General features: G+C 41.0%; 1 protein-coding gene across 1 annotated transcript; it reads left to right on the top strand.

The window, feature by feature from the left end:
• The first annotated feature begins 3084 nt into the window (after positions 1–3084).
• On the top strand, positions 3085–11841 carry LOC5517539. The gene is made up of 5 exons (XM_048734682.1): positions 3085–4095; positions 6535–7073; positions 8159–9143; positions 10395–10552; positions 11085–11841. Exons 1-5 carry the CDS (start codon positions 3772–3774, stop codon positions 11524–11526), a joined length of 2448 nt encoding a protein of 815 aa, XP_048590639.1. The 5' UTR covers positions 3085–3771; the 3' UTR covers positions 11527–11841.
• Positions 11842–13765: the final 1924 nt, after the last annotated feature.

The following is a 13765-nucleotide window of genomic DNA, read 5'->3' on the forward strand; positions in this document are numbered from 1 at the left end:
CTAAAGACCACGTGCGAGGACGTCCGATATCAAATGCGGGGCTCCGCCCTTAGGATAACTAGCTAAATTATATAGATGAAATTACATGTTACATTCTGTGACATGCACAGGTGAGTACTAAAGACCACGTGCGAGGACGTCCGATATCAAATGCGGGGCTCCGCCCTTAGGATAACTAGTTAAATTATATAGATGAAATTACATGTTACATTCTGTGACATGCACAGGTGAGTACTAAAGACCACGTGCGAGGACGTCCGATACCGAATGCGGGGCTCCGCCCTTAGGATAACTAGCTAAATTATATAGATGAAATTACATGTTACATTCTGTGACATGCACAGGTGGGTACTAAAGACCACGTGCGAGGACGTCCGATACCGAATGCGGGGCTCCGCCCTTAGGATAACTAGCTAAATTATATAGAGGAAATTTCAGGTTACATTCTGTGACATGCACAGGTGAGTACTAAAGACCACGTGCGAGGACGTCCGATATCAAATGCGGGGCTACGCCCTTAGGATAACTAGTTTAATTATATAGATTAAATTACATGTTACATTCTGTGACATGCACAGGTGGTTACTAAAGACCACGTGCGAGGACGTCCGATATCGAATGCGGGGCTCCGCCCTTAGGATAACTAGCTAAATTATATAGATTAAATTACATGTTACATTCTGTGACATGCACAGGTGAGTACTAAAGACCACGTGCGAGGACGTCCAATATCAAATTCGGGGCTCCGCCCTTAGGATAACTAGTTAAATTATATAGATGAAATTACATGTTACATTCTGTGACATGCACAGGTGAGTACTAAAGACCACGTGCGAGGACGTCCGATATCAAATGCGGGGCTACGCCCTTAGGATAACTAGTTAAATTATATAGATGAAATTACATTTTACATTCTGTGACATGCACAGGTGAGTACTAAAGACCACGTGCGAGGACGTCCGATACCGAATGCGGGGCTCCGCCCTTAGGATAACTAGCTAAATTATATAGAGGAAATTACAGGTTACATTCTGTGACATGCACAGGTGAGTACTAAAGACCACGTGCGAGGACGTCCGATATCAAATGCGGGGCTCCGCCCTTAGGATAACTAGTTAAATTATATAGATTAAATTACATGTTACATTCTGTGACATGCACAGGTGAGTACTAAAGACCACGTGCGAGGACGTCCGATATCAAATGCGGGGCTACGCCCTTAGGATAACTAGTTAAATTATATAGATTAAATTACATGTTACATTCTGTGACATGCACAGGTGAGTACTAAAGACCACGTGCGAGGACGTCCAATATCAAATGCGGGGCTACGCCCTTAGGATAACTAGTTAAATTATATCGATGAAATTACATGTTACATTCTGTGACATGCACAGGTGGTTACTAAAGACCACGTGCGAGGACGTCCGATATCGAATGTGGTGATACGTCGGTTGAAAAAAACGTTTTAAGAAATCTTTGAAAAGCCAAAGGAGAAGGAAAAGTTATCTGATCGACTAATGCACAGATGTGGTTCCATAAGGTAACTATTCGATTAAAATAAGAGGCCTGGAAAGTACTGGTTTTACATAAAGGTACATAAAGTTTTGTGCGGCCATGGTTAACAAAATATAACAAAATTGGGGATATTAAGATCAGTAAACCAAAAATACACTGAAAGTAGTCTTTCTGCTCTCTGTCATAAACCAGAGGTAGAAGGTCGAGCTTAACTAATATTTCCTTGTAAAAATGATCGCCGATCCGACATCCCAGTAACCGCATCTTGTGGCCCATTTCTGTACCCTCTCTATTATCTGCTTAGAGGATACTTGGTCACGTGACCATGCTTGTGAGGCGTAGCTCAGCTGGGATTTTACGAGGGACAGGTACAAAGTGCGTCTTACGCGGACCCCTTTAATGAGGGGGGCATGTTCTTCTCAACAGTCCATGGAGCTTGTTGGCTTTTGCTGTGCTGGGTGACAGAGCAAAAAAATTGCACGAAACTTTCCAATTCCCGATATATAAGCTCAAGATTTCGCATACAATAAGTTCCTCTAACCAAAAGCTTAATTCCAAATTTTAAAGAAACTTAGACGGTATGAAATTTAGATATTAGCTAGCAAAGTTGGCTTAATTTCTAAACAGAGCTCGACTTCTCCCTAAAAACGAGTAGAATTCATACTTTTAACATTTGAAAATTGCACTTTAAGCCTCATATCCCGAAGACGAATCCATTAGAAAAAAAAAATACTTTTTGATATGTTGGTTTACATAACATAAGGAACCTCTATGCAAAAATTCAAGCTTACCGAAGTTCACCAGACCTTATTTAGGGAAAACTTGCCATTTTTTTTTTCCTCTGTCGTGATGGCTGCAAGGTGTACACCCCATGACAGGTTGCCTGTGATTGTGACTCCCAGGTCTTTTTCTCTTTTCAGGTATTTAATTGTTCATTGGCATCGTGGCTTATTATACTACAAAGTAAAGTGTTTTTTTAGGAAGCTATTTTCCATAATCTTTAACAACGTTTAGCGATTTGGAAGTCAAAGCATGTCAATTTCCCTCGGATCCCTTGTATTTTATCTTGAATACCCCTCCCCTTCCCCTCCCCCCACTTTAAGGCCAGCTCAACCTCCCCTGTAAGGAGAGTTTTTCAGCTGTTCTCCTTAATTTAATTATCCAAGTGAGAGCCTTTAATTAAAGGAAGGAAGTAGAATAGACAGTTTCTAATCGTGGCGTGTGATACAAAGGACTTGTATATCCCTTAAGCGATAAATCACATTCCCAAGTTCTGCTGCATGTCTACAAATACTTTGTTTATCCAGAAGATGTCAACTGGCATCTTTTCAGTTAATAATGTGGCACAATGCCCGTTTCGTGAATCCCATTTGTCGTACTTGCTTCTCTGCAATACTTATCTCGTCAAATATTGATATCACTATAGGGGACACTATTCTTCAATCGCGTCCAAATGACTTAAATCCGTTAAAAGATATATTACACTCCAAAACGCTGCAGCATATTTTGTTTATCGTTAAACGAGAACTGCCATATTCGCAGGGAATCTAAACTTCTGTTATACAATGTACGTTCCGTTTATTCCATTTGTCTAAGTCACTATGCTAATATTGAAAGCTGACTGTGACTCACGTGGTGCATTCAGGGTACTTGTTTGTTTCAAGGTGCACCTTTGCAAAATGTTAGATAATCATCATTTTAGCAGGTGCACGATTTACCACAAAAGCCCTCTCCAGCAGCCCAGACTCGATTGAAACAAATTAGACAAAGGTGGCGTTTACAAGTACTTGTAGGATAAAAGTGGAAATAGGCGAAAAAGGTAACCATTGTCTCAATTTCGACGGTATTTTGGGGCTCTATGCTTTCATATGTTTTAAAGCAAAATTTTAGAGGCGATATTAAAAATCATTCTTATTGAAAATACAGGACTTACACAGCATGCTATAAAGGATTATTTTTTATACGATGTTAAGATAAAATCATTGTTATTTAAAATACCTAGCGAACTCACGCAGTATTGTATAAACGATTCTATTTAGCACTGTTAGCAATGATAGCACATTTCAGTCTTTTAATAAGATTAAAAAGTAAAAATAGATGAAAATTAACCCAAAGAAACTGTCTTGTGTTTACCAGGCATGAACAGGGAGAAGTCTACAAAATATTCACCTTAAAAACAAACTTTTCATCATAGTCAAGCATTCATCTTATACCAAGCTGGGACTGAACGACTACGGCTATTGCGTCACGAAAATGTTCGCTCTTAGCAATTTGATCTTCCTTCTCTTGTCGATGCATCAAGAAAAGGCGAGGAACTATATCATCTTGAGCGACGAATCTTCACCTGTTCAAAATCAATCGAGTTTTTTTTCCAACAGCAAGATTACACTCAATTTCATCTCAGGCAAGAACCCAAGCTTGGATGCTGCTCTTAAGGTGTTTTGCACAAATCGGGAAAACTCAGTTTTGATTGGTTGTCTTGGTAGCAGGCTTGATCTTCTCTTAGTGGATCTTTCTCGATTCTTATCCATACCGTTTATTTGTGTTGGAGAGACGTTTGCCCAAACCACTCTTCAGGTGAGTAAGAGAGCTTTAAAACATATCACGGAAAAGAGGCTTCTACGACAAATAGTCTAAGGCTAAGTTCAAACGTCGTATTATCCATGAACCGTATTCAATGCAAATGCATGCAAATGAACCAAGTCAATTGTATAATCGTCATTTGCATGCATTTGCATTGAATACGGCTCATGAATAATACGACGTTTGAATTTAGCCTAATAGTCATTTCATGTTTTTTTAGACCAAAATATTGTGACACTTGAGAGTACAAAAGAAAAGTCATCAATTAACGTTGGCCCAAAATTGACGAGTCCTTCACATTTCGCCAAATCAACTCTAATACGATTAACTATTTCAAGGCTGGGTTTAGTAATTAACGGGTGAATTTTGCTGTCGGATAATCATCGTCCCCGAGAAATACCGTAGGTGGATGACGACGGATAATGTAACTTTTATGTGCGAATACTTTTAGGATTAATTATACAATGACACTCGTAAATTGCACGATCTGATTGGCCAAGGGTGGCATGAGGGGCGCGCTTCCCAAAACTGGATTGTAAAGTAAGAAAACATTTTATTGTTGTTTTAAACAAACAGAACTCATTTTGGCGTGCGTCTGTACTCTAATAGATGAACAGACGTCGTCACTGCGTATCATGAACAACAGTCACGCAACTCGACTACGTTTCGTTGTGTACATTTTTGTAGCGGAGCAAGCGCCGCCGCAGGCCGCGCGCGGAGCTCCATAGATATAGAAATTGGTCATAAACTAGGCGAAAAAAAATTGTGGTCAATGACGTCATGTCACACTCTGTCAGCTGGCTGTACCACTCACGTGACCAGCTTATGCGACCAGACCAGCTAATTGATTGATCACTCTAAACCAATGACAGACAGAAACTGGGGGTGAGGGGGGGACTAAGCTTATTCTGACTTTCGAAATAACAAACGATCAACGGAACACAAGCTGGCAGGGAAGAATTTGCGAAAAAAGTGTTTAATAGAAAAAATGTATGAAAATAAGAATTTGAAGGATACATCTCTCTACTGCTTTGTAGGAACTGCTTTGTTCTTACAAGCTCGGAATATCGGCTCGACTTTTTCGACTGGTGCGGTGGTTGATAGTATGAAAGGGGGGAGGGGGTATAAAGCATAAAGCACTTTAGTCTTTTTACAGCATAAAGACTGAGGTGAATGCTGTTATTATGGATCTCTTTTTTATTCTCAAAAGAAATTCTAGTCTAGAAGTTCTATTCTTCAGGGGGCCATACCCCTTAACTGTCCAAAGATTCACAATATGAAAATAGGGTAATCAAGCTGGCTCCGCTTTTAGGCAGTGTCTACATCTATTTATTATGACTATATATAGTTTTATATTCTCTTTGGTTTTAAAGGTCCCTACACCTGGAGCTTCATGCGGGGAAGGCTATGTGTAGACTGATTGCTTTAAGGGGAGTTTAATTGTTGTCGAGAGGAGCGCGTCGAGCGGTGCTGACGAGACCCCATGCCACAAAAGGAAAGCGAAAATGTTGAATGTTCATGTTTTATTTCAATGCTGAAATATCTGTATTCATAGTTATAGATGGTACTTGAGTATCATTTTTTTGCAAATCGGTTAGAGCAATAACTTATATTGTTCGATTACTATATTTCTAAAGATGCCTAAATTGAAAAAAAAGGCATAGGGGTTTTTGTGAGCAAAAAGTCAACTAGCCCGCGATACACGCAACCTCGCAGCCTGGACAACAGGAATGTGTCATTGTTTTTGAGAATCATCATCATTGTAAAAATTATTATTATTGAAATTGTAATACTTCTTTGAAATACTTCAAATATTCGTATAACGGTATGTGGTTGTGATTAATTTGAAGTGCTGCTATTCAAATCAAAAAAGCGTAATTTTTTAGTTATCCTCAAACGAACATGTTAGTAGTATGGGTCGCGTCACGAAAATAACAATATGATTCGAAAAGGCCTCCCACAAGAATTCTTACCCCCTCTGGAAGTGAAAAGCTGAGTTTTGACCCCAAAAAAATCACTGGATATCTAGGAATGAATAAAAATCAATAACAATAAGAAGCATCTATTTGTATGAATTTGGTCATTCACCTGAACAACACCCTCAGGAAATCGAATATGAATTAAATTATTAATTCTATTATTTTATGTTATTTTTATATTTTTTTATCATTTGAGAATGTTGAAACTATAGATAAATTTATCCGCTTCTGCTATCCCCTAGGAGGTCACACGCTAGTCTAGCCCTAGTGAGATAGCAGAAGCAGAAATGTTTTGAACCCCCTCTAAGGGATAGCAGTTAGTAGAATTTGATACCCTAAGAGATAGGAGATCATCCTCTTCTACTTTTATGGAGACCACTCTCCCTCCCTGCCCCCCACGGGCTATGTAAGTGGACGTATTCATTTGAACTTTGCGTTATCTTTTTTATTTCAGACTCAGCCATACATCACTATTGGTGCGTCGACCGTCGCAGTGCTCGGGGTCGTCTCGCAAATGGTAGTCATGTCATCCTCTACCCATGTTTTTTTCGTTGGAACTAAGACCCAGATCAACAGTATTCTGCCTTACGCACTGGCACAAGAACAAAATGAAAATACTTTCTTCTCAGGCATCACTGGAAGTTTTTCCAAGGATTTGGACGCTGCCTTACAGAAGATAAATTCTAGAAAGGATTTGGTGCTGATTGTGTTTCTTGACAACTCCATTATAGCCAGGGATAGAACCTTAAGGAACGCCATATGTAATGTTGCTTCACATATAAAGGCTGTGATATTCAACGACGGGAAAAAAGAAAATTGGGGATTAAAGTCCAAAAAGAGTGATATTTTATTCATTAAAGTGGGTAATGACATAGAGACTCTTACGAAAGACGCATTAAGACTAACGGATGCAACGCTTTCGCGAAAGAACAACACACATGATTGCTTGGCTGGAAAGAATCAAGATAGTATCTACAAAGCGTCATTCAAACGGTGAGTCATTTAACAACAGCAACAATATTTTCCCTACCAACTCTAACAGATAATAAGCATATATAACCAGCAAGAAGCTAAGAGCTTTCCTAGGCAGGTAGTGTTTCCCTCTTTCTTTCCTAATGATAAATATAACAATACAGTACAGCTAGGAAATATGCTAAAACATTTTGTAGTTAAACTAGTGCGTGTAGCTTGCGTTTAATCTGCGCGTTTTGCGCGTGTACTCTGAGTGTAGCATATCCGTGTTATTACATCCCTGAAAAGTGTGAGATTTGAAACAACTCCACAGCAATAAGACTTCGGTCACAAGAGTCTTGGAGTTTTATGGAAAAGATAGATATCGATTTTCATCTGAAACGGACAGTCCAGGAGTGTACACAGGAGGGAGGGGTGCACGAATTCGCAATGCGCGACTTTCACCCCAACATTCACACCAAGCAGCAATTATAAACTGAAAGCTTGGGAGACGTGGATCATTTTACCGCGCTGTGAATCAGTTTGCGTGCAACAGTTTGTTATTTTTAAATCACTAGTTTCCTCTATTTTCGTTCTCCCCAAGCATTAGGTAGCCATCGTGTCTAACCGAGCTTTTCTCTTGTTCCTTTTACATCGAATCCCTAATGTCATCAAATATACCTTAAGTGTTTATCTGCGCATTGTTTGCGTTTATTTGTTTGTCATTTCGGATAATTTAAAAGGAGTAGTACTTTTATTCAACTGTCTATTTTAGCCAAGGATGAAAGTCTACATCTTACGTTTTCTTAAAACTCTAAGTAGCTTTGTGATCTACCGACATCTTTTTGCTGTGAGCTATTTAAAACACACGTCCACTTTCTAATGATGCGTGTTTTGTAGCACTTCTCACCGAGTGTAGTTACACACTTGAAATAATATGCGTGGAATTGCTATTCGGCAAAACGAGCAGAATACATGCACAAAACACGCGCATTTCGCTCGTGTAAATTTCAACGTGCTTCCCTAGCTGTACTGTATGTTGTTGACAAGCCTTCCTTTATTTCCCTTATTTTTCCCTTCTCTTTGTCAAATAATAGAATAGTTTGTAATATCTGCATGTTTTACAGCCTTGTTGACACTGGGGGACTGCAATCTGAAATAGCCACTAAGCTATCATCCCTAGGAGATCAGGCTAACACAGAGTTCCTCATCAGCAAACTGCTGCCATCCTCTCAAGATGTGGAATTAGTTGGACAAACACCCAACGGAAAGCTAGTGATGCTTCAGAATCTACTACGACCAAACCTCAAGTGTAAAAATCCCAGAGCACTCTGTGTTGTAGCAATATTGGATATACTTTGCTTTAAAAGCTTGTATGAAGTGAAATCATCTAACGAGTGCATCTTATCACATATGTGTACAGTGTACGGCGAAGAGGTTGGTGACAACAACACAGTAACCCCTCGGGTAAGGCATTTTTGCTGTAAGGGATTCGCTATTGATATTCTCATGAACTTGGAAAGAGATTTGGAGTTTGAAGCTGAGATTTACCTTGTTGAAGATAAAAAGTATGGCGTTTATGACAAGAAGCTAAAAAGGTGGAATGGAATGATCGGAGATTTGGTTGACGGAAGGGCCGAGCTTGCTCTCACTAGTTTTGAAATGTCTTCCGCAAGACAAGCTGTGATTGACTATGCTGATGCTGCCTTTATGTACCACGATCGTATCATCATAATGCCAGTTAAAAGTTCTTATACGTCACATGACTGGTTTGGGTTCATGAAACCTTTCGGCACTCACTTGTGGGTTGCTTTTGTATCAACAAGTGTAGTCCTGGTTATAATGGTTTGGCTCATCGACAAGTACAGTCCCTACGGCCACAAGCACCACTTCCAGGTGTTCACTCTGCGCGACAGCTTCTCTTATCTCTCCAGCACCGTATTCAAGATCAACCTGGACGATGTGACAGCGCGCAGTCCAAGCGCGAGGTTCACTTACGCCGTGTTTTCATTTGGGACGTTGATTCTGATTTCTACGTACACCGCGAATCTAATGGTGTTTCTAATAGAGAAAAAAGTAGAGTTTCCAATCTCAGGATTACATGATCCGAAGGTAATTTATCGCATCATCATCTTGATATGTTCAATTTTTTTTTTTTACAAAGATGGCACCGGCTCACTAATACTTCACTAATAACACTTTACTCGCCTCGCCTCGCCTGGCCTGGCCTGGCCTGGCCTGGCCTTGCCTTGCCTTGCCTTGCCTTGCCTTGCCTTGCCTTGCCTTGCCTTGCCTTGCCTTGCCTTGCCTTGCCTTGCCTTGCCTTGCCTTGCCTTGCCTTGCCTTGCCTTGCCTTGCCTTGCCTTGCCTTGCCTTGCCTTGCCTTGCCTTGCCTTGCCTTGCCTTGCCTTGCCTTGCCTTGCCTTGCCTTGCCTTGCCTTGCCTTGCCTTGCCTTGCCTTGCCTTGCCTTGCCTTGCCTTGCCTTGCCTTGCCTTGCCTTGCCTTGCCTTGCCTTGCCTTGCCTTGCCTTGCCTTGCCTTGCCTTGCCTTGCCTTGCCTTGCCTTGCCTTGCCTTGCCTTGCCTTGCCTTGCCTTGCCTTGCCTTGCCTTGCCTTGCCTTGCCTTGCCTTGCCTTGCCTTGCCTTGCCTTGCCTTGCCTTGCCTTGCCTTGCCTTGCCTTGCCTTGCCTTGCCTTGCCTTGCCTTGCCTTGCCTTGCCTTGCCTTGCCTTGCCTTGCCTTGCCTTGCCTTGCCTTGCCTTGCCTTGCCTTGCCTTGCCTTGCCTTGCCTTGCCTTGCCTTGCCTTGCCTTGCCTTGCCTTGCCTTGCCTTGCCTTGCCTTGCCTTGCCTTGCCTTGCCTTGCCTTGCCTTGCCTTGCCTTGCCTTGCCTTGCCTTGCCTTGCCTTGCCTTGCCTTGCCTTGCCTTGCCTTGCCTTGCCTTGCCTTGCCTTGCCTTGCCTTGCCTTGCCTTGCCTTGCCTTGCCTTGCCTTGCCTTGCCTTGCCTTGCCTTGCCTTGCCTTGCCTTGCCTTGCCTTGCCTTGCCTTGCCTTGCCTTGCCTTGCCTTGCCTTGCCTTGCCTTGCCTTGCCTTGCCTTGCCTTGCCTTGCCTTGCCTTGCCTTGCCTTGCCTTGCCTTGCCTTGCCTTGCCTTGCCTTGCCTTGCCTTGCCTTGCCTTGCCTTGCCTTGCCTTGCCTTGCCTTGCCTTGCCTTGCCTTGCCTTGCCTTGCCTTGCCTTGCCTTGCCTTGCCTTGCCTTGCCTTGCCTTGCCTTGACAATGGCCTTTACCATTGTCGATCTAAAATGAGACTTGGGCATGCTTTAGCTTACTTTACCCTTTACACAACCAACGCTCTATGTTCCAGCTTCGAGATCCAAATTCAGGAATTCGTCTCGGGCTACTTCAAGGATCAAACGCGGAGCTTATGTTTAAACAAACCAATGATAAAACCCTCATGGCGATTGGAAAAAATGCTGTTTTAGTGGGAGAAGAAACGGGACAATACGACATGCTTGATGACGGGTAAGCCGAGAACGTAGAACAACTAGATTTAGTGAATGGTATTGACACTGACTTTAACTCCCAATGTAGGGATGGAATCTTTAACGGTACTTTGTAAACGAGGAACAATCCAGAATGCAAAAGATGTGAACTACATGCATACATACAGTAGTTAACCGAGTAGAACTTATAAATAAGTCAACAAAGGGTAATCCTTCCTTCCAACTGAGGGTATACCTATGAGTTGCTGAAAGGTGGGACCATCAAGAGGTGGTTTCAAACCAATAAAATACCGATGGTTATTTGCATATTTCAGTTCAAGGCGGAATGCACCGCTGTCCTTCCCCCCCCCCCCCCCACCCCCCTCACCATTCTCCTACTGGATCCGATACATTACATAAACTTTTCACAATAATCTCTCGATTAAGATCAACCTGGTCCCGTCCGAATAAAACATCTTGGGAAATATTATTTAAATCAACAAAAAACTTTTTGGCCCTTGCCTTTCCATGACATAATCAATTCGATGTTAAACTGCATTTCATATTTTCAGGACACTAGATGCTATTGTAGACGTCACTCCATATTCTGAGCACTTTACCGCCCTGAGACCCAACAAGTTCTATGGTGTCGTCGACGTGGTAAGAACGATGGGGGGAGCTTGTGCCTTTAGAAAGGGCTCCCCATGGAACGCCAGAATTTCAGCAAGACTCCGCGAATACAAAAGCAATGAATACTTCGATCATCTGCTGAATAGGTGGCTTCTAAAATTTACCAAGAAAACCACACAAGACTCTTCAAACCAGCTCGGAATTCATCACTTAAAAGGGCTGTTTCTTATTTTATTGCCCTTAACGGTTGTGGTTTGCATTATCTTAGTGGTAGTGGAAACATTGTTTCTAAGAAAGGTGAGAGAATTTGAGGTCACAGTTATTGGTTATCAGGAAGATGCTACGGTAGAACGCACTAATGAGCATATAAACACTGAACTGTAAGCTCTCGTAAGCGCCCGTCTCATCACGTGACCAGGCTAGAGCATCAATTGACCGGGTTAGATCAACACGTGGCCAGGTAAGATTATGACCGCCTCATCACGTGACCAGGTTAGATCCTCACGTGGCCAGGTTAGATCATGACCGCTTCATACCTTATTACACTAAATTTTCGCGTCACTTTAATTTCGCGAAATTCGCGATTTTAATAGATTCGCGAAAATAAAGTGATTCGAAAATAAAGTGTCGCGAAAATTAAGTGAGTACACAAGAAACATTTGGGGGAATATTGGTCGTTTAATAAACTTTATGTAAACACCTTGTCTATTTAGTCATCTCATGTACATATAGTACATGTACATATAGTAAGGGGTTGAGTTGGACTTGTATTTATAGATTTTTATGAAAAGAAATTTAACCAACGCATCTTTTCGTTACAAATTGTTTCAGTTTTGATGATTACAGCACATTTTAATTCCACTTGTTTTGATTAATTTTGTTATCCCAAAATCGCGCAATCGCGAAAATAAAGTGATCGGGTTTTTATTACGAAAATAGAGAAATCGCGAAAATAAAGTGTCGCGAAATATCGCCATCTAAAAATCGCGAAATTTTGACGTCGCGAAAATTAAGTGTAATAAGTACATACACTTAAGTACACACACATTTGATGAGATCGATATTTGATGAGATCGTTATTTGATGAGATCGTTATTTGATGAGATCGTTATTTGATGAGATCGTTATTTGATGAGATCGTTATTTGATGAGATCGATATTTGATGAGATCGATATTTGATGAGATCGATATTTGATGAGATCGTCATTTGATGAGATCGATATTTGATGAGATCGTTATTTGATGAGATCGTTATTTGATGAGATCGTTATTTGATGAGATCGATATTTGATGAGATCGATATTTGATGAGATCGATATTTGATGAGATCGATATTTGATGAGATCGTTATTTGATGAGATCGTTATTTGATGAGATCGATATTTGATGAGATCGATATTTGATGAGATCGTTATTTGATGAGATCGTTATTTGATGAGATCGTTATTTGATGAGATCGTTATTTGATGAGATCGTTATTTGATGAGATCGTTATTTGATGAGATCGTTATTTGATGAGATCGTTATTTGATGAGATCGTTATTTGATGAGATCGTTATTTGATGAGATCGATATTTGATGAGATCGATATTTGATGAGATCGATATTTGATGAGATCGATATTTGATGAGATCGATATTTGATGAGATCGTTATTTGATGGGATCGATATTTGATGGGATCGATATTTGATGGCACTGGTTGCACGCTTATTCCCATCATTATTGTAGGCAAATTGTCTATCTATGCTCAAAGGTTGTATATGGGCTTCAAACTCGGCTATGCATAATTGTAGCAGGCCCTTGGCGTTGCCTTACACATACTTTTTATTTGTTTATATATTTTATCATATTATTTTTATATAATCGCATTGTGAAAGAGTACTATATACTACACAGTGTTTGCTCTCCACAAATTAGTGCGTGTACGAGGATGAGGGGATTCTTATTTCGGGTAACTGGTAGAAATAATAATAATAACAACAACAACGACGACGACAACGGCTATGACGCTGACGCTGACGCTGACGATGTAGTGACGATGACGAAGACGATGACGATGACGATGACGATGACGATGACGATGACGATGACGATGACGATGACGATGACGATGACGATGACGATGACGATGACGATGACGATGACGATGACGATGATGCTGATGATGATGATGATGATGATTTACAAATACGAAAAAAAATTATTTCTTTTTGTATGGTGGCTTAGCACTTTTTTTGTGCACTTTTTAGTAGAAGCACTAAACTGGGCACATCGGTATGTGCGAAATATTTCATTCTTGAAAGCAAAGGCCTTGGCACCTAAATTGTACCAAAAACAAAGAAGAGTATTCCCTTCGCGGCCAGTTTAAGACACGCTCAATGTCATATACAATTGTCTATAATAGGGGGTAGTCTTTAGTTCTTCTTTATTTGTAGGAAATAACAATCTTGCAATAAGCAAGCAATTTCCAATTTCCTTTGTTGTTACAGGTTCTTGTTCCTTGTTTTCCTTTGTTTAATCCCGTCTATAACGCCTCCAAGGATCGTCCCGACAAGATCGAAACCCGGAAGAAACTGTTTCGGCTTTCGTTCGGACGTGTCTTCGCCGCTCTCCATGATTGT

The sequence above is a fragment of the Nematostella vectensis genome, chromosome 11, assembly GCF_932526225.1.
Source record: "Nematostella vectensis chromosome 11, jaNemVect1.1, whole genome shotgun sequence".
In the NCBI taxonomy this organism is placed as follows: domain Eukaryota; kingdom Metazoa; phylum Cnidaria; class Anthozoa; order Actiniaria; family Edwardsiidae; genus Nematostella; species Nematostella vectensis.

Coding starts and splice junctions, on each gene's coding strand:
- LOC5517539 (XM_048734682.1), top strand. CDS start 3,772: ATGTTCGCTCTTAGCAATTTGATCTTCCTTCTCTTGTCGATGCATCAA. Junction 9,144..10,394: donor CAGGATTACATGATCCGAAG/GTAATTTATCGC, acceptor TCTATGTTCCAG/CTTCGAGATCCAAATTCAGG. Junction 10,553..11,084: donor TACGACATGCTTGATGACGG/GTAAGCCGAGAA, acceptor TCATATTTTCAG/GACACTAGATGCTATTGTAG.